We start from the raw sequence: 22304 nt of genomic DNA on the forward strand, positions 1-22304 counted from the left end.
GATAGCGTGATAGGTTACTTCAATTTTTGTAAATAGAAAAATAAATTAAGATTACCAAAATAGACTTTAACAATTGAATTATTATTCATTTAATATAGTATATAAGACCAATGTAATATTTGTTATATAAAAAATATATAGTGTCAATTTACTTCCATCTTTAAATGCCTTATTTCATTTTTATTATTTTTAATTAATGAAGCATATCTTCTATTATCTCATTTCACTCGCATTTTATTACTCATAAAATATTATTTCACTAACTTTTTACCACACATTATTTTATAGTACTAGTATTTTGAAAACTTATGTTGAATCAATATGTGACATTTAATCCGAATGAATAGAGTAGGAGTATTTTATAAATTAATCATCGCTGCAGCTGCTAAAGATGGGCAAGAAATGAAATTTTTTAAAGCATGGGATAAATTAGATGGAAATCAAATTTAGCCAAGTCTAATTCAAGTCATTCATCTGTAAGATATACTAGTATAATACTGAAAATGACTACTAATCTGGAAGTTAATTCCAAAAGCAATGGTGACAAAGAACTGTAGTTGTATCGAGCAGATATTCATACGTTCGACTGAAAGGCATCATGAGTTGTCAACACTCACCAGCGTGTGCATATATATCATTCGTAGCAATTGACATCTTCTTGAAAGAAATTCATACAACGATTCACCTTTCTTGATATTCTGCATCGAGGAAGACAATCAGGTAACACCAAAATGACAAAACCTTGTGCGAATTTGTGTAAGATCTAGGTTTTCAGTTAGCTCAAGCCTCAGATATAGAATACCGTGAAAATGGAGAACATAGAATGTTTTGCAAAGTTCGTAGCTGTACCTCAGAACGTACAGACATGGAGAGGTTATTGACAGCCCTTTATGCTGGAAACCATTTTGCCCCCACCTCGTCAATCTTTGAGCTCTTATGCTGCATATAATTCAAACAAGTGAGAACAGAAAGAGGCATTGGTGAAAAAAAAGATCAAGGAGCTATAACCAATATTGTTCTTCTCCATGTTACCTTACTTTTCTTGTGCTTCTTAACTCCACTGGTATCATCATCTCCATCTCGCTTCTTTCTCTGAACTCACCATCATGATTTACATATCAGAGTCAATTTATGAAAAACTTTGAGATTGGTATAAAAGTGAAACAAATTACAGTTCGGACAAGACTGATTGTAACCACTTATAAGACATCTCTGTTTCCTCTCACACTTCTCAATTAGTAAATGAAAGAAAAGGGGAGAATTCAAGGACATCGTGCTTCACTTAACAGAATGGTGGTGCAAAGCAAGCAAGAGTTGAAAGTCATTCGACTAGCTTGTAAATCTATAAACTGTTAGATTGGGTTACACTTTTTACCAAAGAAAAGCAGCAGGAGTGGCATTAGTTAAAAACCTTTTCGCGTTTCTCTCGCTTTTTCTCCTTCTCCTCTTTACTTCTTTTGTGCTTCTTACGGTCTTTATCTTTCTCCTTGTGTTTGTCCTTGTGCTTTCTGTGCTTGTCCTTCACTTTGGACTCAGTTTTGGATTTTACAGCAATCGTGGGGATTCCCTTCTCGGCCTAAAAAACAGCATGGTTGTTATCACTAATTTTAGCTAAAAATTTATCAAAGTTAAGCTATGATTCTAGATATAGAGAAACTCAAGCTGAGCCCTAAGTTTGGAAAGTCGTAATAGAACAAACAAATGACTGTAATGGGAATTTCAAGAAAAACGTGCAAAATATCAAAGAACTACTTGATGAATTTCTTACAGAAGACAAGTTGACAGGTGCTGATTCCTGAAGGTGGAAGGCTTCTCCAAGTAAATCTAAGTTAAATGGCTTTATACATGCAGAACTATGTCTTGAAAATGTAGTCTGAACAAGCTGATCCAATTGCATCCCTTCCCCTTTCCTGATCTCTGTGTCACCAACAACGTTGGAGAGGTAGTGTGTGTCCAGTACTGACACAGGACGTGGATTCTTGCAGAAAAAGTCATGATGAGGTAACAACTTGAAGTGACTTATAAGATCTCGAGCACCTGTAAGTTCTCTTGGCCCTACTTTCGCAAGAGTGCCAAGTTGGTTAGTATTTACTTTAGAATGTTAATTGAATCATAAGCTGATAATGTTGGAAATGCAATTGAGATAATTGATAAGGGAAACATCTAAAAAGATTGAATTCCTTTCGCTCACAAGACCAGACTTAAATGTTACAGATTTGTGGCTCTGAAATGCGGCATACCAGTCTTGAAATGGGAAGTCATTACATCTCAGACTATCAGAAACTTAGATTAAATTAATCGCCATCTGTTCCTTGAATAATAAAATTAAGAGGAACCTGAACTTGTTTGGTAACTCCACATATTCTCTAGGCTTTTTCATTATGTCTAAAAAGACATGGCCCATTAAAGTCAAATGGAACCTAATGAAACTCCACAATAATGTTCAAACTATTACAAAGAGTTAAAAGGCTAGCTCTAGGAAGCGGTTATTATGCATCTTCAGCATATGCTTTCTATTTGTCAATAGAAATTTCGTTTATGTCCATGTGAAATGAATTAGAGAAGGGAAAACAAGCTCAAAATGAGCCATGGTGCAATACCAAAAAGTAATAACAAACTCTCATCATTATAAGCAATTTTCATACCTTTTCCAAACCTATTACCATCCATTTTATCAGCTGTGAGGCAACAAGAGCGCACTAACCCCTGGTACGTTAAAGCAACGACACAAACGATTAATCAACAGCAAGCTAAACCCTTATCTACAGAACATAGATGAACCATACAAGAAACTTCACAGTACATCCTACCCTCTAACTGCCAAACCACATATCCAACCAATAAATTCCCATCCTAAAAATTTTCAGCATGAACTAAACTTGCTCCAAACTGCAACTTTTGCAAAGGGTGATTAGCAATTACAACAAAACACCCAAATATCATGAGTATTTGCATCGACTATATGAACCTGTTTTAGATCACTAGGCTAGCTATCTTAACTTTACAAACTCGCACTTCATCATACAATAGGCTATATTTTCACGATTTCTAACAGCATTCGCCCAAATACAAGTATAACCTTCTCAACATTTTCTTTTTCTTTAAAAGGTGCAACATCATGACAGAATCCCTAAGACAATTTCAGCAAATTTAGGCTTTCATGTGCTTAGTAATTAACCTGTTTGTGAACTTTGCCAATTGATGTATCAAAAACATTAGCCAAGCCACCAATTGCATTCAGCAAAGGAACAGAAACGCGATAGATTATCCGTGTTATGAATTTATGATAATACAACTACATGAATTAACCAACCACGAAATTCAATGAAACCACCCAAAGAAACCTTTCCACATTCACAGCATAATTGAACTACGATAGCGATGGGAAAAAATTCATGCATTAAATCACGAATAACAGTCAATTGAAGTTCAGAAATACATTGAAAATTCCAGAAAACTGATAATTTTAGATAAAACCAACAAGGAAATTTTGAAACGAAACGAAAAACTCACAGCAGAATGTTCGCCTCGGATTTTCTGTGAATTCGATTGCGTCAAATCAGATTCTCTCACTTATTTAACCGATTTTAGGTTTTGCGAATCAAACGATTGTTTGAGAATAAACTCTCCCAATATTTGGTTGGATCTGTAAAGGGTTGTGATACAGAATGTTTTAATAATAATTTTTCCTCACCCACAATTATAATAGTAGCTTAATTCACTTTTCTAATTAACTTTTAAATCTTATGTATTTTTATTTAACTCTCAAGCATTAATTCATCATAAAAAATTTAGGCATTATAGAAAGTTTCATATTTTTCCTTACCAATGAGGCAATTACATTCTCAATTCTTTTAACAAATCCAATTAAATCTATATGATTAAAATGAAGGTAGGATATTATAGTGATTTAAATAAAATACAATTTACAAAATTACCGAAAACTGAAAATAATATTAGGAGAAAAATTTAAAGGTAGTTATTGGAATTTCGTTTTAATCATATCAAAATATTAATTTAATTTAGCTTTTACAGCGTTTCAATGTTTCATTTTCGTTGCAAACCTTCGCGCCAATAATAATAGGCTCCTCGGTGTTGGGCCGATATATGGAAGCCCGATGGAAATCGGGCCCGGCCCGTAATTAATGTTGAAAAGCCTAATGGACTCGGCCCGAGAGAAATAAATCAGCTAGAGGTTTTAGCAAAGAGGCAAAACCCTCGCCGGAGAGAAATGGATCGAGTAATCGGAGCGCTGAATCGGGCGGCCAGCAGCGACGCCGTCGTGAACACGTTTATGGGAGCCGTGTTCTGCGCTCTGGCGGCGCGGTCGTGGGAGCAGACGCAGACGGTCCGGGCGCTCGAGGCGGAGAACGAGGCGTTGGTGAAAACAAACAGTCAGATGAAGAATACGATTTGGGAATGGAAGCAGACGCTATACGCCGAGGCAAAGGCTGATCCGGAGAAGGCTCTCGTCCCACTCTCCACTCTGCAGGCTATCTACGGCGATGTTGTTGCTCCTGTCGCCGTATCTGGTAATTTCACTCTCCGCTTTTTTTTCGCCTGGTGCTGCATCGATGTGTTGTGAGTTGCGCAATTGGAGGTTTATTGTACCTTGAGCATTATTTTGATTTTGTTTATTCAAGCTCAATTGTTGATGATTCGTTTCATATGTATGTAATTTGATATTTGATAGCATATGGTAATTGCGAAACAGATTCTTTGAATTAGGGGAAGTTTGTGTTACTATGATTGCTATTTCAAAATCATGTTGAGTGACGAAAGTTTTAATGTAAACCAAATGTATCTTTCAGTTTTGTGTTAAGCAATAAACAATCGATAATTTGTCTCTCAGCGAGGGGGAAATAGTATTACAAGTGGTGTTTCAGTCGGGGAAGAGAATAGTCAATTAGTCAGTCCGCAACGAAGATCAATGGTAATGGTTTAGTAGAAGTAGACACTGATTTGGTAGGATTAAACACTTCCAAGCATGAGAAGGGGCCGGTCACCAAGTACAGTAGAAAATTCTTGTAAAAAATTGACAGCTGAAGTTGGACAGCAATTAAGTTTTGGGTAGCTTTAGTAAAAGAGAGGAAGAATTAAGCAGAAATTTGTTTTCCATGCGCATTTCTAGCTTCGGTGATCAAACTAGTCCAGAGAGTAGCTGAAACCTCATTGATGTGTTAAACAAAATAAAGTTATGTGCTTGTAGGTTCATAGTTTGATTTAAACAAATGGAGGCTATTGTGATCGGAGTCGTGTCCGAGGTAGTTGCGTAGTTATCAGTTATGTCTTTTTGGCACACAAAAGGCCCTCAAACTAGAATTCCAGAATATAATCAGTTTAAATGGAAATTTTTAAAAAAATGTGTGCTGTTCAAGTAACTACTTCCTGACCATTAGAAAAGAAAAACATAATTTGCTTCCGTTGATTCTATGTGTTTACATCTTTTTTATGCATAGTAAAGTACTAATCATAGTTAAGAAGAGAATGTGATCCTGTATAGTATTATTACTTATTAGTATGTGGCAGTCTCTGCCCACCAGTCATTAATGTATAGCAAATGCAATATCTGGTTTCTCTTGAGATGGTTTCAGATGTTAGTTCACTTTTTCGAACTGGCCATTAAGGTTTGGCTGGTTTGTCATATTAATTGCACCAAACTCCATGTTCTACTCCCAATCTGGCCTAAGAAACTTCTTGTATGATTATGGAATTATAGAAAGTTATGCTACAAGAGATATCCTTGCTTTTTTTCTTTCAGTTATATTCTTGAAAGAACAATAGCAATTTTCTATTTTTTGAAATTTAATTTTGAGGCCATGATGTCCTAAAATTACTAAAGAGTGATAGGAAAAAGTGCATTATGTCTCTTACACTATGGTTTTGAAGTATTCTTGGTCTTGTATGCAAACTCTCATAGTCATGCACCTCGTTCTTTGATTGCAGCTGGAGACACTGCGCAAGAAGGAAACCCTTCCAAGGAAAGACTCATTATGTAGAAGGTCATCGGATCCAGATGTGAGAAAAATGCCAGCATTTTGTGGTAAGTAGCATCAACTGGTACCAGAATGAAACTAGAAAAAGTTTGCAAGTATCCTGCCCTGTGTTCTACTCCAATAATCTGCCTCGTGACATTACCAACTTCTTGTATGTCCACAGTTGTTAGATGTTATATGGTTATGTCATAATTGTCATTTCACAAAACACTTGAGAAGCATGTTGCACATTTATCAACTGTCTTGTTGAGTGACCAATCTACTGAGGCCTCAAATTATGGGAAAGAGAAAAGTATGAAATATTGAAATTGCTACAGATTAAGCTTGATTGCTCAGTATATGCTTGGATGGGCCTATCTACCAACATTTTTTAGTGGACTGGGCTTATAGAATCAATTTAATACTAGATTGTGAAGTTTGCCCACTCTGAGTTGCTTTCTCACCAACTTAGGAGCACAATTAACAATGCTTTGAATTTGACTGCGTCTAAGGTCTGGTACTTGTCCACTTCCCTGGTTTACTTTCTTCCTGGGCATCGGCGTACTCTGTTGACATCTATTATTGATGTGATAGGTTTGTTTCTAGGTGCATAGTGGAATTATATGACAAAATTCGCGTATCATGCTGGCTTCATACTCATAGATATTTGATTTTTATGTTTAGGCAGTAAGGCGAGAAACAGTGGTCATTTCAGTTACTGTACTTGCTGTTTAGAGGTGAATTTTGATCTGAAATAATAGTAATCTTTTGTTGATGAAAAACTGATAGCAAATCTTATTTTGGAAGAAGCTTTGAATCCTGACCATGTGCAGTGTTTCCATTGTTTGCCTTTATTGAATTGTCACAGCAAGTTTGTTAGAATTGATTCTCTTACATGCTTGGCTCATTAATATCTTAGCTACATGTGCACCACCCTTTTTATAATGTAGTGAAATAATTTATTTATTTCCTTAAGTGTGTGAACCTTTGCTTGCTGCTTCACCAAAAACCACCCCTTTTACTTATGTGACTTTTACATCATCTCTTAAATTGGCCACCTTTGCATACTATGCACGCATGCTACTAACTATGATGTTTGGCACTTTTCCAAAGGGAAATTATACAGGTGTTTGTTGTTATGTACACTCTCATTCGTCATTAAATGTTTCATTTTGCAATTTCGGGATATTCGTCATTACATGTCTCACGTGATACTTAGTTTTTGTAACTAAGTATCACATTCAATTAACTTTTTTCATTCACGCTCCTTGATGGAGTATTTCTTAAAACTCGTGTTTTGCCCAAATGGAATTATTAATGACGGACAAAGGAAGAACTACTTAGTTACTGGGCCTCAGAAAAGGCTACAAGTTAGTTACAAGCATGAGAAGCATGTTGCTCTTTTAAAGATGATTAATACACTTTTTGTGTCCTAAAAATAGTTTCATAGAGGAAGGATGACACGAGTTTTAATGCGAAAATATTAAGTAAGAGAGAAAAAGAGAAAAATGATTGAAGGAATATTAGTTAAAAGTGGAATTCACGCCATTAGTAGTGTGTAGTGTTTAGTGATGCGTCTTAATGCCTAATGGTATAAATGAACTAATTTTGGACAAATCAAAATGGAAAAGATAATGACTGATTTTTTTTTGGATGGATGTAGTCATTATTTTTTATTTAACTCGTTTTTGCATTGGCTCGAATCTCTTATTTATTGGTTAAAAGAGAAAATTATTTTATCAACTAAACAATTTTTTTTGTTTCCCTTGAATTTTATTAAATGGAATAAGAGATTTCAAGAATTTTGGCATTGCTCTCTTGTAGTGTTTGTCTTCCAGTGTGTAGAATGGAGCACAAGAATTTTGATTTTGTTTAATTCTATTTGGCCCTAGTAACGTGAATTTGTTATTTGGAAGTATCCAAGCATCTTCCATGAATATTCATTGTACTTTTTGTGGGGCATTGGAAGGTTGGAATTCTTTATTTTGTCTCCTATTATATATTATAAGTATAAGTAGTACTCCCTCCGTCTCATTGAAGATGACCCACTATTTTTTTTTGTTTATCCCAACTAAAATGACCCATTACTGAAAATGGAAACACATTTATCTCTACTTTATTCCCTCTCTCTTATTATACTCTCTCCTCTTAACACACAAAATATAACTGCATAAAATCTCATGTCGCCCAAGAAATGGGTCATCTTCCTTGGGACGGAGGTAGTAGTTTTTCAGTCGTGCTACTATATGTTAGTCATTTCATTTTTAATAATAAAAAATATTTACCCTTTTTAATACTTTATTTTCTCTTAACTCATTATATATATTTTGTATGAATGTTGAATTAACATATAGTACTCCGTAATACATTCGTTCATGTAGTCATTTTTATTATTTTGTACAGATTAGTTTCTATCAATTTATAGTAAGATTTTTCTATTTAATAAGATGAGACACATCAACGTTTCAACTATTTCTTTATCTTTTACTATCTCTTTTATTTTACAAATTTGTATTAAAACTCATGCGATTGATGAAGATTTTTTTAGATGGAGGTACTATGTATATGCCTATGGTAATAATATGTGCATTGTTTGTCATAAACAAAACTTATATAGGAACTAAATATATATCTATAATATTGGTAGTATTCGGTTTCCTAGATAAATTAATACCAATATACAATTTAGGATTGGTTTATGAGATTATTTTAGTTATAATGGGTTAGTTATGATTAATTATCTTATGATTATCCATCTAAGACTGAATTGTTGAATTTAATCCTATGAACCAAATACACTACATATTTAATCTGGGATACAATCTTGAAAATCGATAATCCCCTTATGGAATGGTTAATCTCTTTTCACGTATAGGGACAAAAATTGTAATCGATCATCTCGATATAATACACATAAATTATAAGAGTAGTATAATAAAGTTCCCCCTAAACAATCTTTATATGCACATGACAAGCTATGGCGATGCCATTTTTGACACCTTATATCAATGCTGTTTTTCAGGAAAATAGGAACACACGAAGATGTACGATAAATATATTGCTAGTATTTGTAATTCGCCCAAGTCTTGACTTACAGTAGTATTGTATTATTTATTTTGATGCACCTATTTTGTATTCGAAAAATATTCAATACTCACCTCAAAAGGTATTGCCAATTTGCTACGATCAAAACTATATTTCTCTATAGTAATTAATTATTAATATATTACTCTTTCTATCCAATTGATTTAATAATAATAATAATAATAATAATAATAATAATAATAATAATAATAATAATAATAATAATATAGGCCATTTTATTTCATATGTGGGGCTTAGGCTGATTTGGTACCAAATTTATTTATTTACGTAAAATTATTATGAAAATTGATTATGTTTTCGGTTATCGGTGTCTAATTAATGTTATCTGAAATCCATCCAATTAATTAATACATTTATTTTCCGGGAGAAGAAATAGCAACAATTTTGTACAATTATAAGTGGGAGATTTCTGACCTGAAATAGAGCAACTGATCTACTCACAGAAAAACTTGAATAGTCATTACCAAAAAAAGATTTGTTTAAAAAATACTATTCGCATAAAATATGACCAAATTTAATTATAAAAAAGTCAGACCAAATTCGGCCTCCACCAAAATGGTAAAATTGGAAATAAGTATTCAATGCATCCATTTTGTTATTGCGTTACTTTTGTGTTATCATTCATTTATTAACTAAATTAATTGCTATTCCAATTCCTATTAATGAATAGTATCCATCTCATCATTAACACATCAATAAAGTGAATTTTATCATTTCCCTAACATACACGCTAATGCATCCATCTATTTATCTACTATGATTAACTGATTAAGCTACATTTAATTAAATTTAAAAATTACTAGTGAATCTCACCCTACATAAAATTATTATATTCGTTTTTATTAGTATATTAAACTACTAAAAATATGATTCATATTTCGTCAATTTTTTCAATTAATATTTTCCTATTTTATTAATAAACTACTGTAAAAATATGATTCATATTTATCAAATTTTTACTATTAATAGTAGTATTTCTTAAAATTTGTATATCAAATATAAATAGAATATTATACTTTTATCTATTTTCCATTCTGACGTCCCCTAAAAAGGAAAATTCAAAATAGCCAAAAGACCTTGGAAAATAAATAGCCAGCTCAATTCTGGCCACCTAATAATAGTAGGAGTAGTAATTAAATCGAGTTTTTGTAGTAATTAATTACTGCACTTTGCTTTAAAAAACAAACAAACTAAATAAAACTAATAGTATTGTGAAAAATACGTAACAGTTGGAATTCCCATAAACACAATTTGTGTGAAGCCATTACAAGTACAGAGAGAGGGGTCCATTTTCCATGGATTCCATTCAAAGACGTCTCAAATTCCTTCTCAAAATCAAATTTTGGTAGCAAAATTATCAAACAAACACATAAAAAGCTCCCCTTTTTCCTCGGAATTTATAATGGCATAATTCCGGCAGGCTGCATTGAGCCTTGCGCCGCTACTCAAATTCAATTCTTTCTCACTGAATTTCATTCTGGGGTTTCCGTTTTCAGCTTCTTGGGCCTCTTTGTCTTGAATTTTGAATATCTTTTCGGGATAAAGATCGAATTTTTATTCGATCATATCATGGAGGAGAGCAGGTTGTGCCAGTGGAGTGTAATTCGATCTATACTGGCTATTGTTCAATGGTGGGGCTTCAATGTCACTGTTATCATCATGAACAAATGGATCTTTCAGGTTTGTGATGAGTTTAGATGTGTTGTTTGATTTCTTGAGGTTTTTTTGCTGTGATGTTAATATTTTGTGTTCACTCTTCCAATATTTTGAATGGAAGTTACTCTAAATGGTGGAATGAATTGGTACATTTTTAGACTTGTGATGCTGATTAAACTCAGAATTATGTGTGTTTGGTATCTTGAATAGTGCATACTGATTGCAATGCTTCCTTTTTTTCTCTTATTTTGAAGCATTTGTGCTCTGTGAAGTTTGAACCTTTTAGCTTCAAAGTTGGAATTTTTTGGCCTGGTGGATATAGGGGTGTTTATATATCTATATATCAGTGTTGCTAGTAATAGCCTAGTATAAATGTGCATCTGTACATATATGTGGTTGCATAATTTGAATGTGCAATATGTAGTGGTTGCCTATTTGTTTCAATGTTAATAACATGTATCTAGATTGCATTGTGTGAGTGTCAGCATAGAGAATTTATGCTCAAATCCCTGTTGAAATGCATCGTATGTGGATGACTTTTCGTCAGTCTAGTTACATGCCGTATTCATTTTTATATGTGTATGTTTGTAGAGTGTAATTGTGTGTATTCTGGATATTGATTGGTGTGTCAATTTGCTGAATTTTTTACTATGTTGTTTGTTCATATGTTGTTGCTTGCAAAATTAACTGCCTTTATCTTTGCAGAAGCTGGAGTTCAAGTTTCCGTTAACAGTATCGTGTATTCATTTCATTGCTTCGGCAATTGGTGCATACTTGGTTATTAAAGTGCTGAAACTTAAGCCTCTTATTCATGTTGATCCAGAAGATCGCTGGAGGAGAATTTTTCCCATGTCGTTTATATTTTGCATAAACATTGTTTTGGGAAACGTGAGCCTTCGCTATATTCCTGTTTCCTTCATGCAAACGATCAAGTCGTTCACCCCTGCAACAACAGGTGAGTGTTGAATGAAATTCAAATCACAATCTCGATATGTCTAGAACTGTTAGCTAGAAGCCAATCTTGAAAAACTGGGATGTCACATACAAATGATTTGCGAACAATTTCCGTTTACCTACATGAATGAACGTTGATGGAGTAGATTATATTGAATGAAATTCTGGTGGTTTTTGAAAAATTAGCGTGGCATTGCTGAATAACTTTTTTGGCTTTTGAAAGTCATCTTGCAGTGGCTAATCTGGAAAAAGCACTTCGACTGGCGAATTTGGGCTGCTCTGATTCCGATTGTTGGAGGGATTCTACTCTCGTCAGTCACAGAGCTGAGTTTTAACATGCTAGGATTTTGCGCTGCTTTATTTGGTTGCATTGCTACATCCACAAAAACCATTCTTGCAGAGTCTTTGTTGCACGGGTACAAATTTGACAGGTAACAATCATAGTCCTTCTTCACCTCTACATGTCCATCATAAACTGTTTCTGACCAAGAATAACAACAAAGAGATTAGAGATAATAGCATTCGTGATTTATTCTTCCTCGACGTCCATTTTCCTAAGTTTGATTTTGACTTGAAGTAATAGTTTCTCGAATAAGTTCCCTTACTTTCTCACTGGTGTTTTATAGAAGGGTATTCCTTTCTAATTAGTGCATCATATTCCCTCCCAAGAAACATATTTTTCTCATCGTTCTCGGCTGTATTGAGATTCATTTCAACAGTTATTTAGTTTGTGTCGCTGCTGTTGATAACTTTGTGGAGGGAAGAGAGAGCTAAGTATTTGTGATGAAAGAATTTGTTCTAGGAAAATATTCGGTTCAAAGGACTCCTCGTTTATATAATCACGACGTCTTAGGAAAATTCTTTTGACGTCTTGCTTTGACAGCTTCGTTCCGTTTGATATCTACTGATTATAAGTTGATGTTTTTGAGCCGACTGCAGCATAAACACAGTTTACTACATGGCTCCTTTCGCAACTATGATATTGGCTGGACCGGCCATGGTGCTGGAAGGGCCAGGGGTCACGGACTGGCTCCTCACGTGCCCCTCTCTCTTTTCATCCCTCGTCATCATTTTCGGGTCTGGAGTACTGGCCTTCTGCCTCAATTTCTCGATTTTTTACGTCATTCACTCCACCACTGCTGTGACCTTCAACGTCGCTGGAAATCTCAAGGTGCGTATCGATCGAAATTTGAAATCCTCGCGTTAATTCTTGAAATCCGACTCCCCTTTGTCACGTCAGGTTGCAGTTGCGTTCACGTGTTCTTGGCTCATCTTCCGGAATCCGATCTCCGTCATGAACGCCATTGGATGTGGGGTGACGCTCGTGGGGTGCACCTTCTACGGGTACGTGAGGCAGATGCTGTCGAACCAAACCCCGGGAGCGCCCGCCTTGCCTCACACTCCACGGAGCAAAACGGAGCTGCTCCCGTTGGTCAGCGACAAACTGGACAGCAAAGTGTGACTCTTGCTCATGCTTCCTTACAGGCTACAGCCCCCTCTTAACCGATCATATGATACATACATATATATATATAAATATATTACAGCCTTATTCATTTTAACCAATGCTGATCGATGAAGTTCATTCTTGTATGAGAAGGCTAATGTAAGAGAACCACAAATCTAATAGCCTACATGTTTTTTGGTAATGAGAAGAGCCTATTTGTCCTGCCTTTACATCTTTGATTTCTGCAAAAGTTGTAAATTGACAACCCAAATCCTTAATTGTCAACCAAGAGTAGTTTTAATCGTGAATAATACTATTCCAAATAAGAATATTTCGAGTTGTGAATGATTGTCTAGCAACTTACATTCTCTTCTAAAAATAATTCCGAGCTGTTACTAATAGTCTAAAAATTCTAATTTACGATAAAAATATGATGAGTAATGAATGATAGTTTAGACCATGTTTATCTGCAACCACCTAACCCAATCATCCATTTTTTTTTAATATTTAATACATTTTTATTTCCTTCACATCATCTTCTACATCATGAATATTCATCCAATCACCAACCACACCTATTTTCATCAATGACCACCTAAACCACACTATTATATATTTAATTATATAATTTTTTCATAATAATATTATTACATAAAATATTTATTACTATTACATAATTAAATTTGGAGGATAGATTGGATCTTCGGCAAAGTGCTGCTCGAAAATAGTATCATGACCCTTCTCGCGTTTCCTTTCAATGTATCTCCTCTTAGCTCTAACCATCTGGGTTGTAGGTTGTGAAGACAAAGTTCTTGGCCAAATAGCTATTTCCTTAATTAGTTGATCGAGTTGCTGATTTTGTTCAATAGTTTTTTTCTTTCCATTCATTGCCTTCAATAAGATTGATGACATATTTAGGGAGAGTTGGCTCAATAATTGTGAGGGGATTTGTGTGTACTTTTCTTGAAACATATAGGTAAATATGTAGAAGTTATTTGTTGAGCATAAGATTCCACCACTTTCATATGAGATGTCATTGGTTTCCATCACCACTTGTGATAGATAGTGACTCGTTATCTAATCAAATTTTGATTTTCGTAATCACATGAGATGTCATTGGATTCCAGTACCACTTGTGATAAAAAGTGACTTGTCATCTAATCAAACTTTGCTTTTTGTGATCATGTGAGATGTCATTGGATTCCACGACTACTTGTGATAGGGAGTGACTCGTTAATATTCAAAATTTTATATAAATAAATCCTGAACTAGGTAATATTCAAACTTTTGTACAAATAAACCCTCTTAAAATTCACTAATGTGAAGCTATTACTTCCTACCTCGACTCAATATAAATTTTTTAAAAATTAAAGAAAAGTGAATAAAAAAATAAAATTGAGTCATATTTTAATATTAATTAATAAAATGACTAAAATTTGTTAGTGGAATTAGCTGAGGAGAAAATGTTGTTAAAACTCTAAGCTGACACTGCTGGAGGAGGAGTACATAATTGCAGAGTTTATATGAAAGTGGATGAACCAAAAATCGTGAAAATAATCGGTTCAAATAGGCTGGAATCAAGGTAGGTTTCTCCCATTCTACTTGATTTCGCAGTATTTTTTATATTTTGTATGTTTCCACTCGAAATATTTCCCGCATTTGTGCTAGGAATGTGCGTTTTACAGAAAGGAAATGCATGTGGATTCGTTGCTTGTATTTCACGCGGATGATGGAAAATGTCAATGTGACCTTATGTTTGTGAGAATTGTTGGGGAATTTTGGTTTATGTACATTTTCTGGAGTGGTTGTTTGTGCGATCTAACGTGATTTTGTTTGAAATACAACTCTTTTGTGGTTCTGGAATTGTTAATTAACATCACAATATACTGCATTTTCCTCATTATCCGGAGCTGTTTCGTTTTGGCTCATAGTGTTTTGACTACCTTGCTATAGTGATGGAGCACGAACACAGTTTTCCCTGTTTATACCAATTAGGGCACATAAAAACTTGAGTGTGATTTATTAAGTTTGGACTTTGGGTACAGATGGATGGGTGGGATTTTACAGAAGAAGCAGGACCTAGCACCATAAACGAGAAGTTTTCAAATGGTTCGACACGGATGGAATTTGATGATGATGTAGACTTCGGCTATTCTGATTCTGAAGATGAGGTGGACTGTGCCCTGCAAGAACTTGACAAAAGCTTCCTGAAAGGTTTCTGTAAGAAGGCTTTGATAACCATTTTTTGAGCAGTTTGGTTTGATTAGCCACCAGATAAACTCTTATAATGATTTTGTTAAGCATGGGATTCAACGAGTCTTTGACTCTGTTGGGGAGATTATGATCGAACCCGGATATGACCCTACGAAAAGGGGAGATGGTGAGTGGAAGCGTGCAACGCTTAGGTTTGGAAAAGTCACGCTTGATCACCCGACATTCTGGAATGGTGAGAAGTTTTCATCAACTGATGGTGCTAAAGAGTTTTGGGAGCTTTTGCCGAGGCATGCTCATCTTCAAAATATGACCTATTCATCCAGGATCAAAGTTGGGACTCATCTTCAGGTAAATAGATGGTCTGTTCTTCTTCGTTGTAGTATAATAATTTGAGATTGTGTATATTTCCAATGTATGCATAGTTTTTTTTGTGTATATTTTCAATGTATGCATAGTTATTTTTGCGTTTTATAGTTGCTAGAGCATCTGATTGCATATTTGACAAGCTATTAAAACTATCTAATTTACAGAGCAATTAGATTCTTGGTTTAATGCTCATACACTTTCTTCTAAAAACCTTAGTTGCTTTACCAATTTAATAATTCTAGACTAGTTTGTCAGCTAATCCCAGGTTTCCCACTTGGAGGAGCACCACAAACTCATGCAGATACGTAGATTTCTGACACCACCTTCATTTTGTTTCTCTTCTGCTCTTTCAGATTCCAATCTGTTCTAATAATTTCATCCTTTCAGGTGTATTCAGAAAGTCCATCCAGAAGTGACAAATTCCAAACTGGTGTAAATATTGTTGTTGAGAAGACAATATTGAATGAGTATCAGACTGAAGTTATTGAGAAGACAATATTGAATGAATATTGTTGTTCTAATAATTTCATCCTTTCAGGTGTATACAGAAAGTCCATCCAGAAGTGACAAATTCAAAACTGGTGTAAATATTGTTGTTGAGAAGACAATATTGAATGAGTATCAGACTGAAGTTAACTTTGGGAGACTTCCTGTCATGGTAAAATCAGACTTGTGCTGGATGAGTAGACCCGAACCTGATGGTAAAGAAAAAAAAGATTGTGAATTTGATCATGGAGGTTATTTTGTTATCAAGGGCTGAGAAGGTCAGACTTACTGTTTCATTAATTCATAGTACTACTAACTAGTAAAAAATTGGAATACTGAGAGAAATTATTGCAATCTGATTTTTGTGTTGCTAAATCTTATTATTTCTGTCTCTTGTTCCAACTAATGGAAAATTTTAATTAACTTGGAAAATTAATTTTTAGTAATTTAATATGTGAATGATTTTAGTAAGCTTAGTAGTCTAAGTTGTTGGCATAAGCTATCAATATTGGCATTTTGCTACACTACTTTATTATGAAAAATCCTTTGACATTTTAAGCTGTACCAAGTTCATTGTCTTCTGTTGGCTTAAAGTTGCTTCAAACAGTTGATTAATTGTCATCAACGATTGGTGTAGACATTCATTGCCCAGGAGCAAATATGCCTTAAAAGGTTGTGGGTGGCTAAAGATCCTATCTGGACCATTGCATATCGTCCAGTCTTGAAAAGGACAAGAGTGTATATAAAGTTAGTTCCAAAAGTGGAACATTTGAAAGCCGGTGACAAGATCCTTACTGTATACTTTTATTTCACGGAGGTTCCTATTTGGCTCTTGTTCTTTGCTTTGGGTGTTCCAAATGATAGAGAGGTGGTCAAGCTGATTGGTCTTGACACTGAGGAGGACTCTACAATTGCAAATATACTCATGCCATCAATACATGACGCTGATAAGAAATTTGAAGGTTTCTGTAAGGCTGGCAATGCAGTAGGGCATATCATGAAACTGATGCAGGGCCATAAGTTTCCACCTACAGAATCACTGGAGGTTTTAATAGACACCTATCTCTTTCCCAACCTTAGGAGTCGGCAGCAGAAAGCTTCTTTTCTTGCTTATATGGTCAAGTGCCTGCTGGATGCTTACAGAGGACGGCGCAAAGTTGACAACAGAGATGATTTTAGGAACAAGAGAGTGGAGTTGGCAGGTGAGCTTCTTGAACGAGAACTTGCTGTACATATCAAACATGCAGAGAGGCAAGTGGTTAAATCCATACAGAGAGACCTCGAAAAAGATAGAGAGGTGCAGTCCATCGACCACTACCTGGATGCCTCGATCATCACTAATGGTCTTTCCAGAGCCTTTTCAACTGGAGCATGGGTGCACCCTTACAAGAGAATGGAAAGGCTGTCTGGTGTAGTTGCTAATCTGAGGCGAACAAATTCTTTGCAGGCAGTGTGTGATATGAGAAGAACTCGGCAGCTGGTCTCATACACAGGCAGGGTTAGTGATGCTAGATACCCGTAAGTTTTCATGATTTGTTTTATTTCATTATAAGGAGCTTGGTATCAGCATTGTATATTTTGGGTAAGAAAATAAGTATCCAATGATTGTCAAACTGGCTGTTGCAGGCACCCATCTCACTGGGGTAAGGTTTGCTTTCTCTCTACACCAGATGGAGAAAACTGTGATCTGGTCAAGAATCTGGCCAGCCTGGGTCTTGTCAGTAATAATATGCTGGGACGAGAAAGCATTGTAAAAAACTTTCTCGAGTGTGGAATGGAAAATTTGGTTGATGATGATTGTTGTTTGCTCGGTGGGAGACACAAAGTTTTTCTGGATGGAGATTGGGTTGGAGTGTGCAAAGATTCGTCGTCATTTGTTGCTAAGCTGAGACACAAGCGCCGCAAAATGGAAGTACCTCAGCAGGTTGTCTTCAACTCATATGATCTTTTCTTCTAGCATTTTACTTGGTAGATACTAGAATGAATATTTTGAAGTGTATAATGTCCCATTACTACGTAGGTTAATCATGCTGGAATCCCAGAATAAGTCTAGACTTGCTGCTGCTTTTCTTTGGCTTATGGTTTTTAAATTTGTTAATATTTTTTTCTTTCATGTTAGCATCACATAATTCGTCAAATAGTCACAATTCCTAAAGTTTATCATCCGTGCTATTTGATCAGTAGTGTTGTCTAATCTGCACGTCTCTTATTATACACATTCGTCTACTTTTGATATGTATGAGAACATTCTTGTTCTACCTTGAGACTATTCTCTCTTTGTAATCTGAAGCATCTAGCATCCACATTCTCTCTTTGTAATCTGAAGCATCTAGCATCCACATTCTCTCTTTGTAAAAGCTGAAAACATAATGATAATATCGCTTTAAGGGTGGTGAATGTTCAACGTGGAACATCTTTTATAGTGCTGTTAGCGTGAGCTTTGCTGCAATTCCCTTTCAAATTGAGACATGTGGCTGTAATATGTTATTTCTTGTGTACTGATTTCTTTTTTTTTCTCTTTTTTTCTGTTGTAGATTGAGATCAAAAGAGATCAGCATCAGGATGAAGTGCGTATATTTGCTGATGCTGGAAGGATACTGCGCCCTCTGTTTGTTGTCCAGAACTTAAAGAAGATTAAAGATTTGAAAGGAGACTTTTTATTTCAGTCCCTTCTGGATAATGGCCTAGTTGAGTTCATAGGACCAGAGGAGGAGGAAGATTGTCAGACTGCATGGGGAATTGACTACCTGTTCACAGCTGTGTTAGATAACCCACCTGTGAAGTATACCCACTGCGAGTTTGATAGTTCAATCCTACTAGGTTTGAACTGTGGGATAGTTCCCTTTGCCAATCATGATCATGCTAGGAGAGTTCTTTACCAATCTGCCAAGCATTCTCAGCAAGCCATAGGTTACTTAACCACAAACCCCAACATTAGAGTTGATACAAACTCTCATCAGCTATACTATCCCCAGAGGCCTCTTTTCCGAACTATGCTATCAGATTGCCTAGGGAAGTCAAGGTACTCTGAACACCACAAGGGGATGATGCCACGGCCTAATTTCTTCAACGGACAGAGTGCTATTGTGGCTGTCAATGTCCATCTTGGATACAATCAAGAAGACTCTCTTGTGATGAACCGTGCTTCTTTAGAGCGTGGCATGTTCAGAACTGAACATGTTAGGAGTTATAAAGCAGAAGTTGAAAATTCAGAAGTAGTGGGGAAAAGGGCCAAGATTGATGAATTTGTTAGTTTTGGCAAGATGCAGAGCAAGATTGGGCGTGTTGACAGCCTTGATGATGACGGTTTTCCCTTTATTGGAGCAAATCTCCATACTGGTGACATAATCATCGGCAAGTATGCTGCTTCGGGGGTCGATCATAGCATCAAGCTCAAGCATACAGAAAGGGGCATGGTTCAAAAGGTTGTGCTGTCAGCCAGTGATGAAGGAAAGAACTTTGCAGTTGTATCTTTAAGACAGGTAAATTTATATTTCAGAATATAGTCTCACTATTCTCTCTAAAAAATGTAATGTTAAAAAGAAGCACGAAAAGCAAAAAATGCCGTTAGATCTGTTCATTATTTATGATATGAGGAATGTAACTGCCTTCCATGTCCTTGCTTAATCCATCATTTCTTCTGTACATACAGTTTCTGCTTGTTCGCACTTGTCAACTTGAAATACACTCTTTGTGATTGTGGTGTCTCATACTCTGAGTTACTGTGATTTCCCTCGACTTTTTCTCTTTCTTGATACTCTTTGTTTGCTTCTCTTTGCTGATTCTCTGGCTTTTCATACTATGGATTATGTATTTGTACAGTTTTTGGAGTAGTCTACTTTAGTGAATAACTCTTTGAGATTCGTATTGTATGACACTGCTTGTCTTTAGGAGCAGGCTCCTTTAGGGAACATAATTTATCCTTGCCTCCGTAACTCCATGAATTAGATGCTTAAGACTAAAGAGTATGATACACTTTAACGGCTGAGTAAGTATGCTCAAATGCTAGATAGTAGTATGATACACTGTGTATTCCTATTTCGCATTTCTATACACACTTTTTGCCTCTTCAATGAAATGACGAAAAATCAAAGTATGCTCAGAGGCATGTGACTGTTTTAAGGGACTACTAGTGCTGTTTACACTGGGATATATAGAATGCATTCTTGTAGGTGAACCCACAGAAGACCAAATCTGTAATGCACTTATGCTAATTTTCTTCCTTTTCCCATGTCTTGTTCTTGGGTACACTTGTGGATATTCCAGGTTCGCTCTCCATGCCTGGGGGACAAGTTTTCGAGCATGCACGGGCAGAAAGGTGTTCTGGGGTTTCTGGAGTCTCAGGAGAACTTTCCTTTTACCGTTCAAGGAATAGTTCCAGACATTGTGATAAACCCACATGCATTTCCTTCTCGACAAACGCCTGGACAACTTTTGGAGGCTGCCCTAGGCAAAGGGATTGCACTTGGTGGTGGTCTGGTGGACTAAAATATGCAACCCCATTTTGCACTCCTTCTGTTGAAGATATAACGTCCCAACTTCACAGGTATTTATCTATCAATGCTAGAGATTTTTAATTTTTTGACTTCATAATAGATTAATTCAAGTGTTGGAAATGAAAGTGTAACTACTAGCGGCTTCCATCTTACTTGTGAATATAATGTTATTTGACTCCTAATTTTTACGTTTCATCATTGATAATTGAATACATCATCTTAGGGCAGAAAAAGTTATGCTTATTAGTTAGGACTGTTCAAAAAGTTAATTATTTTTCACCCCAGCCTACTCTCACTAAATCAGTGGAAGTATGAAGATATATTCCCTTGGATCATATCAAACAACTTGAAGAAAAGGTTTCTATATCGAATTGCCATACCCATGAGATCTGTTTTGGCCCCTCTTGTTCCATTTACAGTGCTGTAGCGTATCTAGACTCTGCAACTTATGACTGTGACATTCTGTCAGGCTTGGGTATTCCCGATGGGGAGGTGAAAGAATGTACGATGGACGCACAGGTGAAAAAGTTGAAACTCTTATTTTCATGGGTCCGACATTCTACCAGCGTCTCACCCATATGGCTGAGGACAAGGTGAAGTTCAGGAACACCGGGCCGCTGCACCCTCTTACTCGTCAGCCCGTGGCTGACAGGAAGCGTTTCGGTGGTATCAAGTTTGGTGAGATGGAAAGAGACTGCCTCATAGCCCACGGTGCAGCAGCCAACCTGCACAAGCGGCTGTTCACCCTCAGTGGTTCGTCCCAGATGCACATATGCAGGAAGTGCAAGAATGTGGCGGGTGTGATCCAGCGAACGGTGGTTGGTGGTCGGAGGGTTCGTGGGCCCTATTGTCGATTCTGTGAGGCTGTGGAAGATGTGGTGAGAGTGAATGTGCCTTATGGGGCTAAGCTGCTCTGCCAGGAGCTCTTCAGTATGGGGATTTCACTCAAGTTTGAGACTGAATTGTGCTGATCTCTTTATACAACTATGCTTTTACTTCTTAGCTATTTAAGCACTTCTAACTTTGGATATGTTTACTTCTAACTTCTACTTCCTAGCTATGTATCTATGTATGTAAGCACTTCTAACTTCTTAGCTATTGCAAATGCTAATGTCTTTTGACATGCTCATTTCTCTCTTTCCGGTTTGAGTCTTTTTATTCTTCCCAAATAGTGATGAGTTTCTACTTTTTTTCGGTGAGAGAAGGTAGGTTACCACCTGATTACAAAGATAAATTAGCGAGCATAAGAAAATACTAAGTCTATCGTGCAACATCGAAATACCAAGTCCTATGAGAGGGGATTCTAAAGTATGAACTCCTCTATGAAAATTATAAGTGCCATGAGATAGAAAAGCCGTAGCAAAATTCTCCTCCCTATGCAGGTTGACCACCACCAAATCAAAATCTAGAAGCAAGTCACGCACGCCTTGCACTATAGATCTACAATTGATGGACACTCCAATGAAACTATCAATTTCCACCTCCAAACTTCGGAAGCTCAAAGCTTTCGCCAAACATAAACCATGGAGTAGGCACCAGTTATTAGTATTTCTTCGTTCCAAACTAAGTGGCACATTTACTATTTTGACAAAATTGAACTTTTAT

General features: G+C 36.0%; 3 protein-coding genes and 1 pseudogene across 4 annotated transcripts; 3 read left to right on the forward strand and 1 right to left on the reverse strand.

Moving 5' to 3' along the window:
- Nucleotides 1-504: 504 nt before the first annotated feature.
- Nucleotides 505-3673, reverse strand: LOC125204559 (putative mediator of RNA polymerase II transcription subunit 19b). Its single transcript, XM_048103248.2, has 7 exons — nt 3514-3673; nt 2646-2706; nt 1769-2055; nt 1412-1576; nt 1033-1092; nt 850-939; nt 505-698 (listed from the first exon to the last, which is right to left on the reverse strand). Exons 2-6 carry the CDS (start codon nt 2668-2670, stop codon nt 889-891), a joined length of 588 nt encoding a protein of 195 aa, XP_047959205.1. The 5' UTR covers nt 2671-2706; nt 3514-3673; the 3' UTR covers nt 505-698; nt 850-888.
- Nucleotides 3674-4177: 504 nt separating this feature from the next.
- Nucleotides 4178-6312, forward strand: LOC125205089 (uncharacterized). Its single transcript, XM_048103905.1, has 2 exons — nt 4178-4532; nt 5947-6312. The coding sequence occupies exons 1-2, from the start codon at nt 4232-4234 to the stop codon at nt 5997-5999; spliced, it is 354 nt and encodes a 117-aa protein (XP_047959862.1). The 5' UTR covers nt 4178-4231; the 3' UTR covers nt 6000-6312.
- Nucleotides 6313-10313: 4001 nt separating this feature from the next.
- On the forward strand, nt 10314-13367 carry LOC125206591 (UDP-galactose transporter 1-like). Its single transcript, XM_089060314.1, has 5 exons — nt 10314-10760; nt 11442-11691; nt 11914-12121; nt 12630-12861; nt 12931-13367. The coding sequence occupies exons 1-5, from the start codon at nt 10650-10652 to the stop codon at nt 13150-13152; spliced, it is 1023 nt and encodes a 340-aa protein (XP_088916440.1). The 5' UTR covers nt 10314-10649; the 3' UTR covers nt 13153-13367.
- Nucleotides 13368-14573: 1206 nt separating this feature from the next.
- On the forward strand, nt 14574-21837 carry LOC125206592 (DNA-directed RNA polymerases IV and V subunit 2-like; annotated as a pseudogene). The gene is made up of 8 exons (XR_016132886.1): nt 14574-14719; nt 15183-15699; nt 16256-16474; nt 16841-17721; nt 17830-18127; nt 18738-19685; nt 20470-20749; nt 21169-21837. The product of XR_016132886.1 is annotated as a DNA-directed RNA polymerases IV and V subunit 2-like (transcript).
- The last annotated feature ends 467 nt before the right edge of the window (nt 21838-22304 follow it).

This window comes from Salvia hispanica, chromosome 6, assembly GCF_029641045.1.
Source record: "Salvia hispanica isolate PSC_SH4W2 chromosome 6, Shi_PSC_v1, whole genome shotgun sequence".
Classification (NCBI taxonomy): Eukaryota; Viridiplantae; Streptophyta; class Magnoliopsida; order Lamiales; family Lamiaceae; genus Salvia; species Salvia hispanica.